This window comes from Panthera tigris, chromosome E3, assembly GCF_018350195.1.
Source record: "Panthera tigris isolate Pti1 chromosome E3, P.tigris_Pti1_mat1.1, whole genome shotgun sequence".
NCBI lineage: Eukaryota > Metazoa > Chordata > Mammalia > Carnivora > Felidae > Panthera > Panthera tigris.
Window position 1 is genome coordinate 18,151,872 of NC_056675.1, and position 22,462 is coordinate 18,174,333.

Genomic DNA, 22,462 nt, shown 5'->3' on the forward strand with positions numbered 1-22,462 from the left:
CCCCACGTCCTGGCTGTATGGTTACTAACCAGAGCAGTCCATTTTCCCGCCTTTTCCGAGCCCAGCAAGCCTCCCTCCCTTGCCCCTCCCAACAGCTACCCTACACGCAGGCGCAGATCACGGCTTCTTCTTTGCTTCTACTCGCGCCCCCTCAAAGCTTCCCCTAGCAACAAGCTCGGGCTCTGCGCTGAGGCGGAGCGAACGCATGCGCCGAAGCCCTCTCCACCGCCAGTTGTCGGACTGCGCGCTGAGCTCCTCCCCCTCCAAGCCTAGCCCTTCTCCCCGCCTCCTTCCATCCCAGGGTCCGCGTGGCGGAGCGCGCGCGCACTCCGGCTTGGTGGCTGCACATCTCCCTGGCCGCGGCAGTAAGGATAGAGGGGCGGGGCTCTTCACTTAGGGCTCCGCCCCCTTTGGCCCGGCGTCCCTACCGCGCCTGCGCGCTCCCGCCCGGTCTCCATCTTGGAATTGGGAGGAAGAGAGAGAGGGAGACCGGGACGAGACCGGGGCTGTGGTGCGGAGAGAGGCTGAGGCTGAGAAGAGGAGAGGGAGAGAAGGCGCGGGGACCACCCTTAGCTACAATCTTTCAGCTGCCCTCAGGAGCGGAAGGGGGAAAGGGAGGAGACCGGGGCGGGAGTGAGGGCTGTCACCCTCGGACCCCGGCGTGAGAGGGGCCGTGCGGCCGGACGTCCTCGGGGTGGGCCCCCTGTCGGTGGCCGAAGACCTGGGGCTCAGGCCCTTCCGTCGTGAATTTCCGGGCTTGACTCCTCGCTTCTCAAATATCCGGGTATCAGCCCCTCAGATCCCACATATCCCGGACTCGGGTCCTAACCTCTCTAAACCTGGGGCTCCGTTTCATAGGATTTCAAATATCGGGTTCAGGTCCCTGCGTGCACCAGTATCCGGGGTTCATTCCCCACGCGTTCAGGTATCAAATTCAGCCTCCCTTCGTTCAAATATCTGGGGTTCAGACCCCACAATCAGAAATCCGGGATTCAGCAACTGTCGCCCTCGCGGAGGAGGAGGACTGGACCGCGAGGTCAGATCAGGTTGTCACCCCCTCCCCTCCAGGGGAGGCTTCCCGGGCCCGCCCCTCAGGAAGGGCGAAAGCCGAGGAAGAGGTGGCAAGGGGAAAGGTCTCCTTGCCCCTCTCCCTGCTTGGCAGAGCCGCTGGAGGACCCCAGGAGGAGGCGGAAGCGCTGGGGCACCATAGTGACCCCTACCAGGTGAGACGGGGTGCAGGGGCGCGGGTCCCTGTGTCTAGCATTGAGAAGAAAGCGTGCTCCTTTTTGAGGAACTGGGCCTGGGTAGGCCCTCTCCTCAGGATGAAGCCCAGTGGGCCAGTGGTCAGCCTCTGGCTAGCCGTGCCTTCTGCTGCCACCTTGTTCCTCTTCCTTCATAATGTCTGTTTCATGGGGGACCTCAGGTGACAGGGGCTTTGATGTCATGGGGGTCACGCCCTAAGGTGCTTGAGCTAATTAGATGGGTTTGCACTCTTTTGCTCTTCTCCCATGTTCACTTTGTCCCTCACAGCTACCTGTTCTCCATTATACCTCTTTCTCCTGATTGCTCTGGGGTGTTGATTCCCTTGCCTCTGATCTCTATGATGCGTCCACTTAGCTTTTTTTTTTAGGCATGATCTGGTTGGATTTCTTGTCCTTTGAAGGAAGTGTGTGTGTGCATTTGTGTTTGGGGATGCCTGGCAATATTTTCCCCCACCTGTATTGTTACCTTCGAACCTCCTGCTGATGGTGATACATTTGTCAAGTGGTCTGTCATTTACAAGTGTTTTATATCTGTTCTCTCATGTGACACCCCCCCCCCATTCACCCTGTGGGGGCCTCTTTTATTGCCGTCTTCCCATTTTACAGTTGAGAATATTGAGGCTCAGAGAGGTTGCTCAAGGTCACACAGTAGCAGAATCAGGATTTGAACCCAGGTTCTTGATGAAGTTTTGCCCCTGCTCCATACCTGTCTCTTGCCATCTCTTCTTGGCCAGGGGTCCAAAGGGGAATGAGTTGGGGTGAGATAGAAGAATGGGGGGTGGGGTGGGGAGAAGAGCTTCCTTTTTAGGAGGACTGTACTCAGAAGCTTTCCCTGATGGGAAGCTCTGGCTCCTGTCTTCTGTCTCATGGATTTTTCTCCCTACTGTGACCTTCATCTCTACCCTGATTCCAGTCTTTGGTCTGGGTTCCTGAGAGGGTTCTGTCTTTTGACAAATGATAGCCATAGTGGTGTCTCTTCACAGTTAAAGCCAAGCTGCTGGGATAGGATGATCCCCAAAGTCTTAAGTCCTTTTTGTGGTGACCCTGGAGGCAGGGAAGGAAAAATCCATATGCTGAGTGTCTGCATAGTGTTCTTAAGGATGAGATCTCATTAAAAATCTCACAACAGCCCTGTGCTGTAATCCGTTTTACTGAAGAGAAGACCAAGCATAAGGAACTTACTCAAAACCCTGTTGCTGTATGTTGCCGATGAGATGTACTGTTAGTGTAGTTTAGGGACAGACAGACTTGTGTTTCCCCATCTGCAGAATGGTGATAACATTGTCCCTTTGAGAAGGTGGCTGTGATTTAGCACAGACCTTGGTAATTGCTCAAATGTTCATTATTTGAGGTAGAGGCCCCGTGTGATATTTTGTTGGCATCCTTACATGTGGCCTATGGTCCTGGGTTGGCATTCTGGGCTGGGTGCTGGTAAAGAGGTCAAGAAGATTCCTTTGGCAAGTTGTGAGCACCTGCCTTTGTGTGTGGGTGTGTGGTGGGGGTGAGGGGTGCTTGGCAGGGTTGCTGGCAGGAGAATGGAGAAGGGGGCCGATTCTGAGCAGCTTGGGAGCTGCTGAGGGCTTGGCTGAGGGCAATCAATCAATCTCCTAGGCTATTCTGAGCCCTCTGCACCCTGGGGGCCCACCGGAGAGTCAGGCTTACTTCTTGCCCTCCAGCTTCCAGTTGGGCTGAGACAAAATTAACAACACAACAGGAAACAATGCCCGACAGAATATAATTACATGCTAAATTGTTAGGTGCTTTAAAGGAGCTAGAACTCTGCCCTGGGAGTCCAGCTCTGCTGAAGGCTCTTTTGTGCCTAAATTCCAACAAGTGCTTAGCCAGGAGCTTGGCCTGGCATTCCCTGGGGAAAGGGGGCGGGGTCCTTGGCTACCTGGTACTGCAGGCTCTTTCTCTGGGTGTTGGGCTGGGTGCTCTAGGAGCTCTCCCTAAAGGCTGGAGTGGTCAAGGGAGGCTTCCTGCAGGAGGGGGCTAAGAGAGTAATAAGCACACAGGCCTGACTGGAGAGAAGGTCCTCTTCTCTGACCTTGAAGAAGTCCTCCTTCCTTTCTATGCCTCAGTCACCTCATCTGTGAAATGGTGATCACTATCCTGCCCTGCTTGTTTCATAGCACTGTTTTAAAAACAGTGGTAGAGGACCAGCTTTGGACGTCACTTAACCTTTCTGAGCCTGTTTCCTCATTGCAAGATAAGGGTACCCCGATAGTAATACCTCACAAGGTTGTGGCAAGGGTTGAATGAGAGAGATGCATGTAAGGTGCTTACTGTACATGCTCAATAAATGTTATTTGTACACCACAAATGTCCTGTACCTGTGTGTGATGCATATGCAATTGGACTGGTCAAGTAAGACAGCCCAGGTCACAGAGAGGTCCCCAAAGCCAGCCACCATTTCTGTCCCTGTCCTTCCCATCCTCCCTGCCACAATGTCCCTAGCCCTTTTTGAGAGCAAGTCTTCTGGCCCTTCTGGGCCAATACCCACTTCTAACAATGGCCGGATTTCCACTACCTCCGGCCTGGCCGTTTCCTGCTCTCTTCCAGGGTGTGAGAGGTTGAGGGAGGAGGGGGCCTCGACGCCAAGGGGAACAGGAAGGTGCCTGGAAATATTTGGGGTATGGGACTTGTGGGACAGGACACTTGGGAATCTGGGGTTCTGGCTAGGAGGTGGGATCTTTTATTCTTGAGGGGAGAAGTAGGGGGGTTGTAGGGAAATGGATCTTACTGAGGGCTGAGGGGGGTGGTGAGGATGCTTAGCTCTCAGTCTTCCTAGCAGTTTTAGGGACTCCAGGGACCCGGCCCCCGTGCTCTGGTTGCTAGGGCAACTTAATTTTTTTGGAGCTTTGATGTTGTTCCTAATCTCCCCCTTGCCCTTCCTCAGCAGTGCCTCCCCCTCATCAGGGAACTAGGGGAGGAGAAGGCAGAAATTTGAGGGGTCCCTGCCTCTCTCTGAGTGTCTCATCTTCGCTGTAAGGGTCCCCTCTTCATTCTCCAGGTCAGGCCCCACTCTCAGGGCCCCCAGGGGCCATCATGCCAGCTGGGGGCCGGGCCGGGAGCCTGAAGGACCCTGATGTGGCTGAGCTCTTCTTCAAGGATGACCCTGAAAAGCTCTTCTCTGATCTCCGGGAAATTGGCCATGGCAGCTTTGGAGCCGTGTACTTTGTAAGTTGGGGCTTAGGAGAATGGGGTAGGGATGGGCACTGCATTCTTCCCCCTGTGGACCTCCAAGCCTCCTTCTGCGCTGCCGTACCACACCAGCCTTTCCCGCCCTCTCCTTTTGGGCCAAAAAATCTTCCCGCTGCCCAGTTCTCACCAAGGGCTTTCACCAGCTTCTGGTCTGGTCTTCTAGGCCCGAGATGTCCGGAATAGTGAGGTGGTGGCCATCAAGAAGATGTCCTATAGTGGGAAGCAGTCAAATGAGGTGGGTCAGGTTTGACAAGAATGGTGAGGGACAGAGCAGGGGATCCCAGGCTCAATGTGCGGGCTGAGTAAACCTCTTCTCCCCTGACCTCCTCTCAGAAGTGGCAGGACATCATCAAGGAGGTGCGGTTCCTGCAGAAGCTCCGGCACCCCAATACCATTCAGTACCGGGGCTGTTACCTGAGGGAGCACACGGCTTGGGTGAGCTAGCCCACTGAATCTGGCCTGATCTTTGCCCCCCATCCTTGTCCTGGTCCAGTCTCTTAGGTGGGCCCTGTTCCAGGTGCCATTATGGGGACCTTGGAAGGGAGGAAGTCTCTCCCAACCTCTTTAGTCCTCAGGCAAACCCATGGACAACAGTGTCTCCAGAAAGAGAGGCTGGTTTGAAGAGAGTCATAAACTGTTAGTAGTTGGAAAGGGGCATATGGGCTGGAGGAAATGGAGATATAATGGGGCTTTGAAAGGATTCAGATGGGAGTTGTGGTATCTTGTCTCCCCTTCCTAGGGGAGGCCCTGACTAGGAACTCTCCCACCACCACCACCACGTTTTCTCAGTTGTCCTTCCTCTTTGTCTTCACCCTGGAGGTAATGCCTGAGTGAAGGATAGGCAGAGAAGCTCTCTGTTTGGATCTCTGCCCAAGAGAGGTGGGCCAGGGGTGACCAGATGTGCTTATCTCTGACCCTTCACCCTTTCTTAGCTGGTGATGGAGTATTGCCTGGGCTCAGCTTCTGACCTTCTAGAAGGTAAGTGGCTCTTTGGCCAACAAGTGGGAGAAGTGAGAAGAGCAAAGAAGCTGTAGGGAAAGGGATCAGGGGAGCTTGTTCCAGCCCCACCCTTGGGCTCCCTCAGTTTGATGTTTTTCCCTCACTCCCCAGTGCACAAGAAGCCCCTTCAGGAGGTGGAGATTGCAGCTGTGACCCATGGGGCCCTTCAGGGCCTGGCTTACCTGCACTCCCACAACATGATCCATAGGTACAAGGAACATTGACAATGGCTGGGAGGGGGTGCGCTCTACACCACTTATTCAGCTGGGCTGCGCCTTCTTGGAAACCTGGTGCTAAAGCCCCTTGCCCAGCCTTCCTGAGGTGTATGCCTCATCCTTGTGCTTCATCTCCGGCAGGGATGTGAAGGCTGGAAACATCTTGCTATCAGAGCCAGGCTTGGTGAAGCTAGGGGACTTCGGCTCTGCATCTATCATGGCACCCGCCAACTCCTTTGTGGGCACCCCATACTGGTGAGTGGGATGGTGGTGAGTGGAGGGAGCCCCTAGGATGTTGGGAGCAATAGTTGGCAGAGTCTGGGCAGGTGATAAGCCTCTTTCTCCTGACCATTCTCCCAGGATGGCTCCAGAGGTGATCCTCGCAATGGATGAGGGGCAGTACGATGGCAAAGTGGATGTCTGGTCCTTGGGGATAACCTGCATCGAGCTGGGTAAGGACGACATCCTCTGTTTCTTCATCCTCTTTTCTCTCCACTGCTTTCTCTTTCTCTGTCTCTTTCCATCCCCATACCATTTCATCCTCAGGCCTCCAAGCTCCTGTCCATTTTGACTGTACCCTTGACCCCCAAGTCAGGCAGCTGTCAAATCCTGCCAGTTCTTAGACCTAAGGATATCAGAGCATTCTTTTCCTGTCCACTACTCTAGTTTTACTTTTTTTTTTTTTTTTTTTTTTTTTGAGTGCTAGCTATGTACCACGCTATGCTAGCAGGTTTTGGGGGTATAGCAGTGAATGAGGTTCTTGGCCTTGTGGAACTTACATTCCAGTTGGGGAAACAGATGTGTTTTCTCTTACTGGGACAGAAGCTGAATGGAGGTTACAAGAGCAGTACAACCATAAAACGAGAGACTTGATCTATTTCAGGGGCTAAGGAATATCTTACAGCAGATATCTAAGCAGAACCATAAAGTAGATAATAGCTGTTTGAAAGACTATAGGGAAGAGCATTCCAGATAGGTAAGAGCAGGCATGCGGAGCTGAGACTGGCTTCAGTTGTTTGAAATATTGCAGGTAATGCCACGTAAAGAGCAGTGAATGATAAGGCCAGAGAGTAAGGCTTACGTGAGTTCATGAGGCCTTGAAGCCTGTCTGGGTTCTCGTCTCTGCCAGCCTACGCTACTGAAATTAACTATTAGTGAGGTAATGTTTGTAAAGCCTCCAACACAGTGCCCGGCACAGACAGTTGCCCAAGAAAAGAGATGCTGTTAGTCTCTCTTATCAACAACTTCCTGCCATGATCTTTCCTACCGCCAGTCTCTTCTTTCCTCCAGTCTCTCTTATGTCAGAGAGAGCCGCCCTAGCCGGGTGCTGTTGCTTCACCCCCCTCCTCAGAGCCATCAGTGCTCCCCATTCCCTTCAAGACCTATGCCATCCCTGTGCTTCCTTCCACCAAGCTAAAAGCCCCGCTTTCTGAAAGTTGACTCTCACCTTTGTAAGCTCCACACCCTGAGTGTGCCATGAACTTTTCCACTTTTCTTAACTTGGTTTGTATTTTGTCTTCTGCCCGAAGTCCGAGATTTGGACACGCCCTTTCCCTCCATGTCCACATATGTGCATTCGTCACTCGAGACCACAGCTGGGCAGGTGATGCAAATACATTGGAACAAGCCAGGTAGAAGAAAAATATAGAGCTGTCCATTTTATTCCTACTTTTTGGTAGAGATGTGGACGCCGAGAAATATTTCTCTGTTATTGAAAAGAAACCACCAGTCCTGGTTATAAGCAGATAGTGCGTATCAAAGAAGTAATGTGAAAAAGATTACGGCAAACTGGAGACTGCTATTGCTTTGCTCTAGTCCATCGTTATGCGGAAGTGTCGGCTCCTTTTCACCACATCTAAGTTTTTAGAAGAAACCGGACATTTAGATTATTATTACTAAATTGCTCGGTTGGAATGTAATTTAAAAATCGCTATTTGGGCCAAAAACATAACAAAACATTTGTCTGGGCCTCGAGGAGCTCCTGGCTTGCAACTGCTAATCTAAGGCCCAGCTCCAATATCCCTTTTTCCAAAAGACCTGCCCTTAATCCCCTGCACACCTACCAGCTTGAGAACCCACATGCACTCCCAGCTTCCCAACCATTTTTCTGTCTCCCTCTTGTAACTTGATAGTACTTGTTGAGTTTTACTTAATCTTTCCTGTTAGGCTAGAGGTTCCTTGAGGACAGAGCCTGTCTGTTGTTTTTCCTTATCTTTCCCTTAACACTTAGCAAGTTTTTGCTCTTACTTGGCACCTAATAGAATGTTAGTTGGGCTGATAACGGCTTCTTTCTGTCTTTGATCTCTATTCCACTGTGTACAGGGGAGAGGATAGGTGTTACATTTTATGGAGGAAATTAATTGAGATGATGAGAATTGCTCAGGGCCATACAGCAAGGAAGTCAGGGAGCTGGGGTGTGAACCCAAATCCTCTGATTTCCATTCCACTCCTCTGCCCATCTGCCACCTCTCACCTTCTCCCTGTTGACCTTTCTCTGTAGCGGAACGGAAACCACCGCTGTTTAACATGAATGCGATGAGTGCCTTATACCACATTGCACAGAACGAGTCCCCCGTGCTCCAGTCAGGACACTGGTGAGGACTGGGATTCCTGGGCCCAGGGGTTAGGCCATAGGGTAAGGCTACCTGGCTCATGGCCTCCCCCCGCCTTCCTCATCCTCCCATGACTTCTAGGTCTGAGTACTTCCGGAATTTTGTTGACTCCTGTCTTCAGAAAATCCCTCAAGACAGACCAACCTCAGAGGTTCTTCTGAAGGTAAGGGCTCACTGGCCTACCCTTCAGTGAAATTAGTGATTCCCAGCTCTTCCTCCACCAAGAACTTCATGTATGAATTCCCACCCGCATTCCCAGTGCCCAATGGACTCTGTGTTTTGCAAGATTTTGTCTACCAGACTGTCTTTATTTATTAAGTAATAATTTGTTTTCCCATCTTTTATTAATCAAAGACGTATATAATTGCCAGCCAGAGCTTCTGGTCTGCGTGCGATAACCAGGGTTACCACACTGATCTGATGTAATTCAAGCCAAAAGCCTGGGTAGCCTTGTCATGGGTAAATGTATGATTTCCCTTAGGTGTGTTTTGAGATATCAAAAGTAGAGGGGCCCCCATTCCCTTCACAGATCCATGGGGCCTAAGGAGCCCTAGTTGGGAACTGATGTAGACAGTCTAGTTTGACCTACTTGTTTTATAATTGTGGGATACCTTATGAAATCCAGAGAGGCCTCATGACATGTCCAGGGGCACACAGCATGTTGATAGAGGACCTGGACTAGAATCCAGATCTCCTGACTGTTCTTGTCTGTCAGCTGTGCTTGGAGGAACAGGAGCCTGTCTGGGGAGGGGTGATTGGGTGGTGAAAATGTGGGGGCAGGGCTTACCTAGCACAAGGCCAGCATCAGCTCCTGGTGGGCATGGGCCCCCGGGAAGTTCCTCAGGCCAGAGGGAGTGTCAGGGCCCATGGGATATTTGGGGTGGGGGTAGGTGCTCTGCAGCAGGCCTCAGTGTTCTCTCCCCTCAGCACCGCTTTGTGCTCCGGGAGCGGCCACCCACAGTCATCATGGACCTGATCCAGAGGACCAAGGATGCTGTGCGGGAGCTGGACAATTTGCAGTACCGAAAGATGAAGAAGATACTGTTCCAAGAAGCACCCAATGGCCCTGGTGCTGAAGCCCCAGAGGAAGAGGAGGTGACCCAGCTTACCCTGCCACCCTTTTTTCCCCACTGTGTTTTGCTTGCCTCCTAGCAGCTGCTTGGCTCACCTTCCCTCTCCCTCCTCCTGCCCTCTGTCTCCCTGTGCTATCTCCATATACATACCCCTTATCCTTCCCCTTCCCTGCCCAACAGCCTGCGCCCTGTCCACAGGAGGCCGAGCCCTACATGCACCGGGCTGGGACGCTGACCAGTCTAGAGAGTAGCCACTCAGTGCCAAGCATGTCCATCAGCGCCTCCAGCCAGAGCAGTTCAGTCAATAGCCTAGCTGATGCCTCGGACAACGAGGAGGAAGAGGAGGAGGAGGAAGAGGAAGAGGAGGAAGAGGAAGGCCCTGAAGCCCGAGAGATGGCCATGATGCAAGAAGGGGAGCATACAGTTACCTCCCATAGTTCCATCATCCACCGACTGCCGGTATGCAGCTCACCCTCAGGAGGCCTGATGGTGACAAGGCCGAGCCCCAGCTCTCCCTCCCAAGTGTGATTGCTCCTCCTCTAAGTCAGACTGGGTCTCCAGGGATCTCCTTTAGGGCCCAGTGGCCTCTGAACCTTGGGCATCCCTTTCACCTTCCCTTCCTCTAGGGTTCTGACAACTTGTATGATGACCCCTACCAGCCGGAGATGACCCCAGGTCCTCTCCAGCCACCCGCAGCCCCAGCTCCCACCTCTACCACCTCTTCTGCCCGCCGCCGGGCCTACTGCCGCAACAGGGATCACTTTGCCACCATCCGTACTGCCTCCCTGGTAAGTGTAGCCATCCTCCCTCAGCCTGGATGCCCCAAACTCTTAAGTCCAGAGATGATTTGTTTTTCCCCTCTGGCACTGGATTAAGTTCAGATTCCGCTCTTTTTGTTGCCGTCTTTCACTTTCTCCTCTCCTTGACCCTCTCCATTCTCTTCTCCCAACGGACTGTTTTGGTCACATTGCCTGATGTGGGTATTCCTAGTTTGATAAACTCTTCCTCCATTTTCATGGCTAGGCTTAAGTAGCATGTCCTGGGGTGCCTTCCCAGGCCCTTGACCAGCCAGGTGCATCACATCCCTGTGCTGTGGTGCTCCTAAATGACATTACGATAGGTGTGCTGGATTTTATGCTCCTGGAGGGCAGGAATAGTGGCCAGTGTCTGCCTCCTACCATGATTGGCTCTCAGGCTCACACACATGCCTGAGTATTTCATCCTTCCAGCTCCTCTGGAGAGAGAGGGTATGATCCCAGTTGAGAGATGAGGCAGTGGTGACTCAGACATTCTGCTTGTCCAAGGCACTTGCCGAAACACCTTTGGTGGTTTTCATATTCTCAAATTAAGCAAGACTGGTTCTCCTAAGATCAAGTCATAGTAATGTTTTTCTCAGTTCACAGGAAAAGATGGGTAGACTTTTCATAAAACACAGTCTTCCATCCATACTTTGAGTAAACCTTTAGATTTCATTCTTGCTTAGTTGCGAGCACCAACATTAATTCCGTTATGGGCCAGTGATTGGTCTAGTATATTCTTATGGGACAGCTCTTCAGATCCTTAGTGCTTTGTTGTACTGTGTAGAGAGGTCCAGGGTTTCCTGGACCTGATTTCCGGTCCCTGATTTCCAGGGACTTGGCCACCTGGACTAGTTGGAGTTGTGCCCACTTGACAATGGGACCTGAGCTCCAAACCTCAGATGTGAACATCCAGGCCCAGTGTTCTTGATACTCCCAACATCTCAGGGCCCAGATCCCAGCTGCATACCTGGGCTGTAATGAGTCCTCAGTGTTTGCTGAAGGGGAAGAAAAACAGTGTTTGTTAGTTCAGAGTGTTCTAGACGCTATTATGCATGTATCAGGCGTAATCTCCACAGCTTTCTATAAGGAGGTAGTATTGTCCCATTTAGCAGATAAGGGAACTGAGGCTAGTGTCATTAACTTGCTTGAGGTTACCTGGTTAATAAGTGACCAAGCTGGGGGTTGGGCCCAGATATGTTTGACTTTGAACTAACCTGAATTGTTGCCACTTTTGCATCGGGCCCTGCGCGCGGCACCTTTTATCGACTCATTCAGTGATATCAGCGTGTGAAATAGACTGTATCTCCATCATCCAGTGGAGGTGGGAGACTCAGAGGGGCTACGTGTGATGAAGGCACCAAATGAGAACCGAACCCATGAGTCTCAAATCCGTGTTCACCAATAGAGCATGAAAACCGTGTGAGTAATGAGATGAGGCCAGGACTGAGCCCCACTTCTCATCCTCTGTCCTGCCCCAGGTCAGCCGTCAGATCCAGGAGCATGAGCAGGACTCAGCCCTGCGGGAGCAGCTGAGTGGCTATAAGCGGATGCGACGACAGCACCAGAAACAGCTGCTGGCCTTGGAGTCACGGCTGAGGGGTGAACGTGAGGAGCATAGCGCACGGCTACAGCGGGAGCTTGAGGCACAGCGGGCTGGCTTTGGGGCTGAGGCAGAAAAACTGTCCCGGCGGCACCAGGCCATTGGTGAGAAGGAGGCACGAGCTGCCCAGGCCGAGGAGCGAAAGTTCCAGCAGCACATCCTTGGGCAGCAGAAGAAGGAGCTAGCGGCCCTGCTGGAGGCACAGAAGCGAACCTACAAACTTCGGAAGGAGCAGCTAAAGGAGGTGAGATGGGGCTGCAGCAACAGACAGGGCCTGTGGTGGGTGAGGTGCCCTGACTCCCTGCCCTCCCCATGGCCTTGCCCAGGAGCTCCAGGAGAACCCCAGCACACCCAAGCGGGAGAAGGCCGAGTGGCTTCTGCGGCAGAAGGAGCAACTCCAGCAGTGCCAGGCAGAGGAGGAGGCGGGGCTGCTGCGGCGACAGCGTCAGTACTTTGAGCTTCAGTGTCGCCAGTATAAGCGCAAGATGCTGCTGGCCCGTCACAGCCTGGACCAGGACCTGCTGCGGGAGGTAGGCCACCCCACCTTCCATCCCCCTCCCCACAGCACAGGCACCTGTTTTTCCCTCTACCCTCTTTCATGCTGTGGTTTGGCTTCTCTTCCACACCCCTTGTTTCCTCGTGCCTGTCAGACGCTGCTAGAGCTCCCCGGGCTTCCATTCCCAGGCCAGTCAGCAGCTTGGCTCCTTTACACCCCTCAGCTCCCCATGCTCAGCTCCCTCTGCCAGGGAGTTCTGGGGCTCTCTTGACACCAACGAGGCTTCCTGACTGAGCTCTGGGCCCTGCCTCCCTTCTGCCTCAGGATTTGAACAAGAAGCAGACCCAGAAGGACTTGGAGTGTGCGTTGCTGCTGCGGCAGCATGAGGCCACGCGAGAGCTGGAGCTACGGCAGCTCCAGGCCGTCCAGCGCACACGGGCCGAACTCACCCGCCTGCAGCACCAGACAGAGCTGGGCAACCAGCTGGAGTACAACAAGCGGCGTGAGCAAGAGTTGCGGCAGAAGCATGCAGCCCAGGTTCGCCAGCAGCCCAAGAGCCTCAAAGTACGTGCAGGCCAGCGTCCCCCGGGCCTCCCGCTCCCCATTCCTGGGGCTCTGGGACCACCCAGCACAGGCACCCCTAGAGAAGAGCAGCCCTGCTCATCTGGCCAGGAGGCAGTCCTGAACCAAAGAATTCTGGGAGAGGAGGAGGAGGAGGAAGCAGTTCCAGAGAGAAGGATTCTGGGAAAGGAAGGGGCTACCCTGGAGCCAGAGGAACAGAGGATATTGGGGGAAGAATCAGGAACCCCTAGTCCCAACCCACAAAAACATAGTTTGATTGATGAGGAAGGTTGGGGTCTGCCTGAGGAGGAGATAGAAGAGCTTAGGGTCCCATCCCTGGCGCCCCAAGAGAGGAGCATTGTGGGCCAGGAGGCAGCTGGGGAATGGAGGTTATGGGAGAAGCAGGACGGGAGCCTCCTGGATGAGGAATTTGAGCTTGGCTGGATCCCGGGCCCAGCGCTGACCCCAGTCCCCGAGGAAGATGAGGAAGAGGAAGAGGGGGCGCCAATTAGGACCCTGAGGGATCCTGGAGATGGCTGTCCCTCACCAGACATCCCCCCTGAACCCCCTCCAACACGTCTGAGGCATGGCCCTATTAGCCAGCTCCCTGGACTCCTGTCCCATGGCCTCCTGGCTGGCCTCTCCTTTGCAGTGGGATCCTCCTCTGGCCTCCTGCCCCTGCTACTTCTGCTGCTGCTCCCACTGCTGGCAGCCCAGGGTGGGGGAGGCCTGCAGGCAGCGCTCCTGGCCCTTGAGGTCGGGCTGGTGGGCCTGGGGGCCTCCTACCTACTTCTTTGTACAGCTCTGCACCTGCCCCCCAGTCTGTTCCTCCTCCTGGCCCAGGGCACTGCACTGGGGGCTGTCCTGGGTTTGAGCTGGCGCCGTGGCCTTATGGGTGTCCCTCTGGGCCTTGGGGCTGCCTGGCTCCTAGCCTGGCCAGGCCTGGCTCTACCTCTGGCAGCTCTGGCAGCTGGGGGCAAATGGGTGCGGGAGCAGGGCCCCCGGATGCGCCGGGGCATCTCTCGACTCTGGCTGCGGGCTCTGCTGCGCCTGTCGCCTGTGGCCTTCTGTGCCCTACAGGGCTGTGGAGCTGTGGGGGACCGAGGCCTATTTGCACTCTACCCCAAGACCAACAAGGATGGCTTCCGCAGCCGTCTGCCCGTTCCTGGGCCTCGGCGGGGTAATCCCCGCACTGCCCGACACCCGCTAGCCCTGTTGGCGAGGTTTTGGACCCTGTGCAAGGGCTGGAACTGGCGCCTGGCACGGGCCAGCCAGGGTTTAGCCTCCCACTTGCCCCCTTGGGCTATCCACACACTGGCCAGCTGGGGCCTGCTCCGAGGTGAGAGGCCCAGCCGTATCCCCCGGCTGCTGCCCCGTAGCCAGCGCCGGCTAGTGCCCTCTGCCTCTCGCCAATCAGCGCCTGGGACTCTAATTGGGCGGCGATCCCGACCCCGCCAGTCCCGGGCCCTGCCTCCTTGGAGGTAACCAACTAGCTCTTCCCCTGCCCGAATCTTAGAGCATCGAGCACTTTATTTCCCACTACTCAGTGAGGTTTCTCCAGTTCCAGTCCTCTCCTCCCTTTCACCCCTCCCTCCTTAGTACACTTCCCCACCTCAGCCCAGTCCTCTGGACCTCTAGACAGGCAGCCTCCTCCACCAGGAGTCCGGAAGTTACACTTTGTGTTCTCCTGACACTCCTCCCCACCCTAAGTTATTGCTGTTCTCCCGCTGTGTGTGTGCTCATCCTCACCCTCATCAACTCAGGCCTGGGGCCAGGGGTGGCGGTGGGTGGGAAGTCATGGTTTTTTTTTCTCTCTTTGATTTTGTTTTTCTGTCTCCCTTCCAACCTGTCCCCTTTCCCCCACCAAAAAAAGAAAAAGACAAACACAAATAAAATATCTGAGCGGAACTGTACCTTTGGCCCAGGCTGCCTCTGTCTGCTTTGTCCTGCCGCCTAGCCTCCCCGGTATGCCCCCAGTCTGGACCCTTGGCCCCCAGTTCCATGACCTCTTCACCCCCATCTACGTTATCTTAACCCCTTTCACTCCTCAGCCTCATCCTCTCTGCCTTCATAGCTTCGTTGCACCATGACCACCACCAGCTCAGAGATCTGGGCCCCTGTTGAGCTTCCACAGAACTTCTTGGCCCCACAGCTCCCCTGTTGGTGGGTTCTTTTCCAGAAAGTGTCCTTAGGTTCCGGGGCCTTTTGTCCTTATCACCTGCCTTTTGTCCCAGCCCCTTCCCTATGTGGTTCCCTTCTGGGAACTGAATATCTCCCCTGACATTAATTAGGCTTTACCCTAGAGGGCTTGGGGAAGGGACTGCAAACCACAGTAGGGGGTGGTGAGTTTGGGGGGCCAGGCAGAGAGTGGGGGCATGGAAATGGGATTGGTTGTGGGCTTGGAATGGGAGCTGAGTGTATAAGGGGCTGGGCTGGGACGTGGAGATCTGGTCAGGGTAGCAGCTGCTGGCCCATTGAACCTGTCAGGCCCTTTCTGGCCACCTCCTTTGCCCCTTTCCCTTACGTGGCCCTAGATGGGGCCACCCCATCTTATCCATTTCTCAGCTCGGAGCTTATCCTCCTTCCCTCCCTCCCACCCTAAGGTGTTGAACCTGGGGCTTTCTCTGTCTTTCCTTAGCTGTGTCGCTCTCTTCCATGGGTGTGTTATGTGACTTGGTTTTCTCACTCTTGTGCACGTTCTGTATCTGCTCACTTGGTTTCTGTCTCTGGGTTGTATTTCCTCTGTCTTTGCATGGTCAGAGCTTCTTGTGTGTACTCCGTACCCTAAAGATTCTCCGTTCTCTGTCCACGAATTCTCCTGCTGTTTCTTGTGTTTTCTACCCAACCCTGAACATGCTCTTGGAACATGCTCTTGTTTACTTGTATCTCTTGCCCATTGAGAACCTTCCTGATCTCTCTTCGGCACAATCCCATCTCTCCATGTCTGTCTGTATACAGCTCCCCCCGCCCCCTCTGTCTAACATGTTTTCTGTTTCTCTCCCTCTCCCTGTCTCTGCTTCTGTCTCCTCTCCTCCTCTCTCTCTTCTCCCCTTCTCCCCTGGTTGTTCCTCCTCCTCCTCCTCCTCCTCTCCCTTGCCCCCATCTCCCCTTGGTCCGTCCACTGCATAGTCTAAGGAGCTGCAGATCAAGAAGCAGTTCCAGGAGACGTGTAAGATCCAGACTCGGCAGTACAAGGCCCTGCGGGCACACTTGCTGGAGACCACACCCAAAGCTCAGCACAAGAGCCTCCTTAAGCGGCTCAAGGAAGAACAGACCCGCAAGCTGGCGATTCTAGCCGAGCAGTATGACCAGTCCATCTCAGAGATGCTCAGCTCGCAGGCGGTGAGGCCTGGGGTCCAGGGAGGGAGCGTGGTGGAGGCTGGCCTTTGTACTCCCGCCTTGGTTATGGGAAGTTGGAAGTGGGGGAGTGCGGGGAAAGATGGGGCTTTTGTTCTTGGGGGAAACTTGGATATTCTCCCGCTGTTAGTATTCTCCACAATGGTTTTTTATCTCTCTTGAGTATTTTCTTAAGGTCTTGACAAAGCCAGCCTGACTACTCTACCAAGAACCATCAAGGAAAGAGTGGCTATAATTGTTTCCTGGGCCTGAGTTAGTTTAATGTGTGAACAGGGAGCAAATCAAAATGATCGTGGCCCTTGGGCCGATTTACCCAGACTTCTGAGGATTTTGAAGATTGCTGTTCTAAAAGTGATCACACAACAACACTGGAATGGGCCAATTAAAAAATATCCATAGCGTAAAAAGTGACAGTGCCCCTATTCATTGCCATTCTCTCACCCAGTCCCATTCTCTGACCCAATCTCAGTTAACTATTAATAATTGTATTTTAGGTTTTTTCCCTATGCATATTTGAAAGATTACACAAAATTATAAACAAAAGTAGGATTGTGTTGTACATACTGCTCTCTTCTTTTTCCACCTAGTATTTCTTGGACATTTTTCCATGTCAGTACACCTATCTCATTTTTTAAACAGTGTAGAATTTTCCATGGTATGGACGTACCATAATTTATTTAACCCATCCCTTATTGGTGGACATTTAGGTTGTTTCCAGTATTTTGCTATCACAACGCTTCAGTGAACACCTTCGAGCACATGTGCAAGTATACCTGGGGGATAAATTCCTGGAAGTGTAATTGCTGTGTCACAGGGTATGGCGACCTTTCATTTTGATAGATGTTGAGACTGGCTGCTTCTTGAAACCTTAGGGCCCAGGCCTACCTGGGGCAGGGGAGGATTGCGGGGGTGGGGGAGGAGGCCCCTAAAATTAGTTCTCCCTGTTTGCCAGCTACGGCTTGATGAGACCCAGGAGGCAGAGTTCCAGGCCCTTCGGCAGCAGCTGCAGCAGGAGCTGGAGCTGCTAAACGCCTACCAGAGCAAGATCAAGATCCGCACCGAGAGCCAGCATGAGCGGGAGCTGCGGGAGCTGGAGCAGAGGGTGGCTCTGAGGCGGGCGCTGCTGGAGCAGCGGGTAAGGGGGCTCCGGCACCAAGAGGCGCTGGGGAGGGCAGGCTCCCCACCTCCCGCCCCCGGATGCGCTAACCTCTTTTCTGGGTGTCCCAGGTGGAAGAGGAGCTGCTGGCCTTGCAGACAGGGCGCTCCGAGCGAATCCGGAGTTTGCTCGAGCGGCAGGCCCGTGAGATCGAGGCTTTCGATGCTGAGAGCATGAGGCTGGGCTTCTCCAGTATGGCTCTGGGGGGCATCCCAGCCGAGGCTGCTGCACAGGGCTATCCTGCTCCACCTCCTGCCCCTGCCTGGCCCTCCCGTCCTGTTCCCCGATCAGGGGCACACTGGAGCCATGGCCCTCCTCCACCGGGCATGCCCCCCCCAGCCTGGCGTCAGCCCTCTCTGCTGGCTCCTCCGGGTCCCCCAAACTGGCTGGGGCCCCCCACACAGAGTGGGACACCTCGTGGTGGAGCCCTGCTGCTGCTAAGAAACAGCCCTCAGCCCCTGCGGCGGGCAGCCTCAGGGGGCAGTGGCACCGACAACGTGGGCCCACCTGCCGCTGCGGTGCCTGGGCCTCTGAGCCGTAGCACCAGTGTCGCTTCCCACATCCTCAATGGTTCCTCCCACTTCTATTCCTGAAGTGCAGGGTGGATGAGCAGATGAATGGGGCAGGGGCAGGGGCAGGGCCAGGGGTGGGTGGAGCCGGTTCCTGGAGGGCTGTAAGCTTGAGGTCCACCCACAGGTGGGGGACAGGATGTTGGCTCCAGCTCCCCTTAGACCTCCTCATCTCATGAGCTTCTTGGGCTGGCCAGTGGCCCAGGGCCAGCTTGGGCCTCGGTGCCTCAAGGCTGACCAGGAGCCCTTGCCTCCCCACCATGGTGCCAGGGACTCTCTCCATCACAGCCTTGGGAAAGGAGGGAGATGTGCGTGTCAAATATTCATCTGGTCCCCTGGGGGAGGGGAAGGGTGGGTCTAGATATATTATATTCAGAGAACTATACTACCCCCTGTAATGGGGCCATGGACTGGGGATGCCAGGCCCCCCAGACCTGAGGTGTGGCAGAGCAGGTCTGGGTGGGGAGAACAGAAGGAAAAGGCCTTCCTAGGAAAGGATCAGGATGTTGTCTTGGGGTCAGGATGCCTGGTCTCTCCATTCCCCCGTTGCTGTCTGACGTCCTGTGCCGTTTTGTCCTTTATCTTTTTTCTTTTTCTTTTCTTTTCTTTTTTTTTTTTTTTATTGAGATCAGAGCTGGGGCAGGGGAACAAGGGAAGGACCTTGGAAGGGGCTGCTTCCAGACCTGGGGGCAGTCGTGGGAACCCCTCCCAGCTATGGGGTTGGCACAGAGCCCCACAGCAAGCTTTTAATAAACTGTTGGTTATTCTAACAGACCCCGGGACTCACCCTTTCTGTCTAAAGTGTGTATTAAGGACTGTTCATGGGAGGTGATAGTGTCATTTGTATTTAAAAAGAGAATTTATTGGGATGTGTAACTAAAAATTTCAGTGATTTTAATGACTTCGGGTAGGACTGGATCCACAACTTTAAAGGAGGTCATCCATCCCCTGACTTCTGCTTCCCTTTGTTTTGACTTTAAAGATTTCAAAAGGTTCACTTCACACCAGGCTCCTGGCAGCTCCAAGCCTGTATCTTCATAGCAATCTCAACAGCAAGAATGCCAGCAAAGTCCTAAAGTGACTTCATTGGCTCAGTCTGTAGCCAGAGGCCTGGGGTACTCCTGACCAGGTCTACGCCCTGTACCCACCCCTTAAAGGCTAAAAGAATTGGCTCAGGGACTAAATGGCTGTTTCCAGGGGGAAAAGGAAGACGTACACACCAGCTGTCCCAAGTTCTATCATTATGTTCCTCACATTCTTCTTAAGGCCAGTTACTCAGACCTTCCTCCCAACTAGGCATTAGGTTATGATAGCTAAAAGCGTGATGATAATGAGGGCCCTGCTGGTCAGGCTGGAGGAAGAAGGGTAGGAGCCACCCTCTTCTCTGATAGAGCCTGGTGGCAGATTGGATGGCAGGGTCTGGAGGCTGGGACTTCCTTTGGAGAACCTGAGGGAAATGAAAGGGAATGGGGTGGGGTAGGGAGGCAATGGCTACTCACCTTCCTGGCCCACGGTATAGGGGTAAGAGAGGGGACCGTTTTTTTGTTTCACTATTTTTTAAGTTTATTTATTCATTTTGAGAGAAAGAATCTAAAGCAGGCTCTGTTCTGTCAGCACAGAGCCCTACGTGGGGCTCAATCCCATGAATCATGAGATCATGACCTGAGCCCAAACCAAGAGTCAGTCACTTAATCTTATTTAAGTAATCTCTACACCTCGAACTCAATGACCCCGAGATCAAGAGTTGCTCCTCCCAACTAAGCCAGGCACCCCCCGAGTGGGGACCAGTTTTGACCAAGTGATTCAAACAACTCCTTTATTGAGTCTTAAAAAATAATCCCTGTAAACACCTTAAACTGAGAACGTGAAGCTGAGAAGTAGGATCCCAACAATTTGTGTCCTTGAAGAAAGTCCTCTGAAGAAAGCAGCTTCTGCTCTGCAGGCACAGATTGGAGCGGGGGGGTTGGCGGGCGGCATATCTGCTTTCTACAAGTGGAAAGCCTCCTGGGGAAGGTGAGCAGCTCAGTTACTCTCCCCATCACTGCTGATGATGCCACGCATATGTGACCAGTCTGGGGGTGGGGGGCGGGGCTGTTCATCCTCTGAGCCCAAAGTCCGGCAGTATAGCTCCCCTGGGGGATCTGCTTCTCCTGAAGGGTTCCAAGCCGTGCGTCTGCGTGGCCGACCTAGATTGGGGGGCAGGAAAAGCAGGAGATCAGTTGAGAAAACCCTAGCCCCATCTCTTGGGGAGTGGGAGGAAATCCCTCACCTGAACCACTGATGATGTTGGTAATGTCCAAGGAGGCTACCTCGGCCGCCTCCTCCCGCTGCTCCTTCAGGGCCCGACATTTCTCTAAGGAAGGATTGCCTGGGGCAGAAGAGGCTCATGATCCTCTCTTCCCCAGCAGCCAAGGCCCTCTCCCACAGCCCCCAGGGCACACCCGGCCTCACCCTTCATGCCCAGGGCTTCCAGCTCTGCCCGGAGGACACTGAGGCGCTCCTTGTGTGAGCGGCAGGGGCCCAGAAGCTTCTTGTAGTTTCGATGGGCACCACAGGCCCGAATGTAGCGCTTTAGCCTCATCACGGCTGGGTGGTCCTCACCACGGCGACCGGAGCCAGCCTGGCAAGGAAAAACAGCAGCTGAAGGCCAAACCTTCAGAGTTTGAGACAAGGTCTCCGTCTTCCCTAAAGGTGGCCTCCCAGCCCATCTTCACCCTCACCTTCCTGCCTTTGGACTGTGGACTGCCGTCTGTGGAAGAGGAGGAGGAGCTTCGTGCCCGGCCTTTCCTGGAGCTCTTCTTGGAAGAGCGGTTCCCCCTCTCCCCCTTAGGGCTATCCTCTGCCTCACTGTCACTCGCCTCACCACTGATACCGCCCTCTTTGGCTGTCTTTGCAGCACCTTCAGCAGTTGGTTTCACCTTTCTCCAGCTGTCTTCCCCATCCTCGCTGCTTCCACTCTGCCTTTTCCCACCTTTCTGCAGGGTCCTGTCCTTGCTCTTTCTCTGCACCAGGGGCTCTTCATCTCCCCCGCTGTTATCCCCACTGCCTGCTGCTGCTTTTTCCTCTTCTTCCTCTGTTTCCCCCGAGTCTCCTAGTAGCCTGGCTGCCCTGCTTTTCTGCTCGCGGCTCCTCTCCTCCCAAGCTGACTTTTTCCCTCCACTGCCCCGGGCTCCAGCTTTCCAATCCTTTTCCTCTTTCTCTCTGTTCTCTTTCTTCTTGGCTATGGTGTCTTCCTCCTCACTGTCCTTTGCACTTTCCTGGTGGCTTTTAGCACCTTTCTTTCCCTCCGCCTTCTTTCTTGTCCTCTGGGCAGGTTCCTCCTCACTGTCCTCACTCTCTTCCCTGGCCTGCTTCCTACTGGCTGAGGTTTTGCCTGGTGCCTGCTTCTTCTTTGTCACAGGTTTCTTCCCAATCCTGCCTCTGGACTCCTCCTCGTCCCCTTCCTCATCTTCCTCACTGCTCTCTTCCTTTGAGACCTTACTTGTTCTGGCGGAGCCCTCTTCCTCCTCCCCACTGCTCTCCTTCACCTCCCTCTCTAATCCAGTCTTTGCAGCCAGGTCCCTCTGCTGTTCCTCATCACTGCTCTCCTCAACTGCTTTCCTTGAGGCTCGCTTTGGACTCTCCTCCTCTGCTGAACTGACTTCTGCTGCCATCCCATTCTTTGCTGAGAGGCCAAAACAGTCTGGACTGGAGGCTGCAGAGCTGGGCTCTGGAATATGGAGAGAAAAGAAGGTTGGGATGGGTTCCTCCTGTCCCTTCTCCCTTCACTTGGTATTGGTTACCTCTGACAGATGGAGGGAAGGGCAACAGAAAACACAGCTATCAATCGGTCCACCCTGCTCCTGGTTCCTGACTCACTGGCCTCGTGCCCTCATCTAATGCTTTGGGATATAATGCATGCACGATACTTTTTGAATAAACCAACTATACAAAAGTCACTAACCTGACTCCGAATTGAAACGGAACCTTTTTCTCCCAGGGCCACTGCTGGGGGTGGGAGGCCTCTTAGCCTTCTTGGCAAGATCTGGCCTCTCTTCCCTGGCACCTGCTTCATCCACCTGCGTGGGCGCAAGAGGTCAAAACGTGTAGGAAGGTTGTGTTCCCTACGCCATCCCAGGCCCCTCCTCCTCAGCAACAAACCCCGCCTCCCGCGGCCCAGGCTCGCGCCCACACCTGCACTTTCAGCAGCTCCTTCTCCACCAGCCGCTTTAGTGCTTGCTTCTCGTCGGGTTCCAGGTGGTCGCGGCCCGCGTGAGCCAAGAACTTCCGCCGCACTATGGAGTGCGTGAGCGTGCTGAGGAGACATGTGTCAAGACGGAGTCCCCGTCCCGCCCCTGCCCTTTCCAACCCCAATTCCAGTCTCTAGTGCACCTGAGGTCCGGGCGGCCTCGGAAGAAGCTGCGGATGAACTCCTGCATCTCGTTCTCCCGCGCCATTTTGCTCCACCTGGGATTGGTGGCTCCCGCCTTTTTTTCTTCTCGGCCTCCGTCACCGCGTTTGACAGGAGCTTGCGCACTCGGGAGGGTCGTGACGCGGTGAGGGGAGGGACGGTTGGGGG

The 22,462-nt window shown here is 54.2% G+C and overlaps 2 protein-coding genes across 9 annotated transcripts; one reads left to right on the plus strand and one right to left on the minus strand.

Annotated features, from left to right (window-relative positions):
• Nucleotides 1–386: 386 nt before the first annotated feature.
• Nucleotides 387–18,676, plus strand: TAOK2 (TAO kinase 2). Of its 8 annotated transcripts, none has more exons than XM_042972538.1 (19): nt 398–1,223; nt 4,276–4,442; nt 4,630–4,701; nt 4,800–4,901; nt 5,399–5,444; nt 5,577–5,673; nt 5,822–5,935; nt 6,041–6,132; nt 8,181–8,274; nt 8,374–8,455; nt 9,220–9,387; nt 9,546–9,824; nt 9,992–10,153; nt 11,644–12,009; nt 12,092–12,295; nt 12,586–12,825; nt 15,952–16,164; nt 17,132–17,314; nt 17,407–18,676. In XM_042972538.1, exons 2-19 carry the CDS (start codon nt 4,311–4,313, stop codon nt 17,926–17,928), a joined length of 3,168 nt encoding a protein of 1,055 aa, XP_042828472.1. In that variant the 5' UTR covers nt 398–1,223; nt 4,276–4,310; the 3' UTR covers nt 17,929–18,676. The 8 variants fall into 8 exon arrangements, with proteins under 8 accessions (XP_042828470.1, XP_042828471.1, XP_042828475.1 ...); XM_042972540.1 differs by having other exon boundaries at nt 399–1,223; nt 9,564–9,824; XM_015542595.2 differs by lacking the exon at nt 17,407–18,676 and adding an exon at nt 16,887–16,994 and having other exon boundaries at nt 401–1,223; nt 17,132–17,223.
• A 1,030-nt stretch (nt 18,677–19,706) lies between these two features.
• HIRIP3 (HIRA interacting protein 3) lies at nt 19,707–22,460 on the minus strand. The gene is made up of 7 exons (XM_007093471.2): nt 22,276–22,460; nt 22,078–22,198; nt 21,848–21,962; nt 20,625–21,613; nt 20,356–20,524; nt 20,174–20,272; nt 19,707–20,090 (listed from the first exon to the last, which is right to left on the minus strand). Exons 1-7 carry the CDS (start codon nt 22,338–22,340, stop codon nt 19,927–19,929), a joined length of 1,722 nt encoding a protein of 573 aa, XP_007093533.2. The 5' UTR covers nt 22,341–22,460; the 3' UTR covers nt 19,707–19,926.
• Nucleotides 22,461–22,462: the final 2 nt, after the last annotated feature.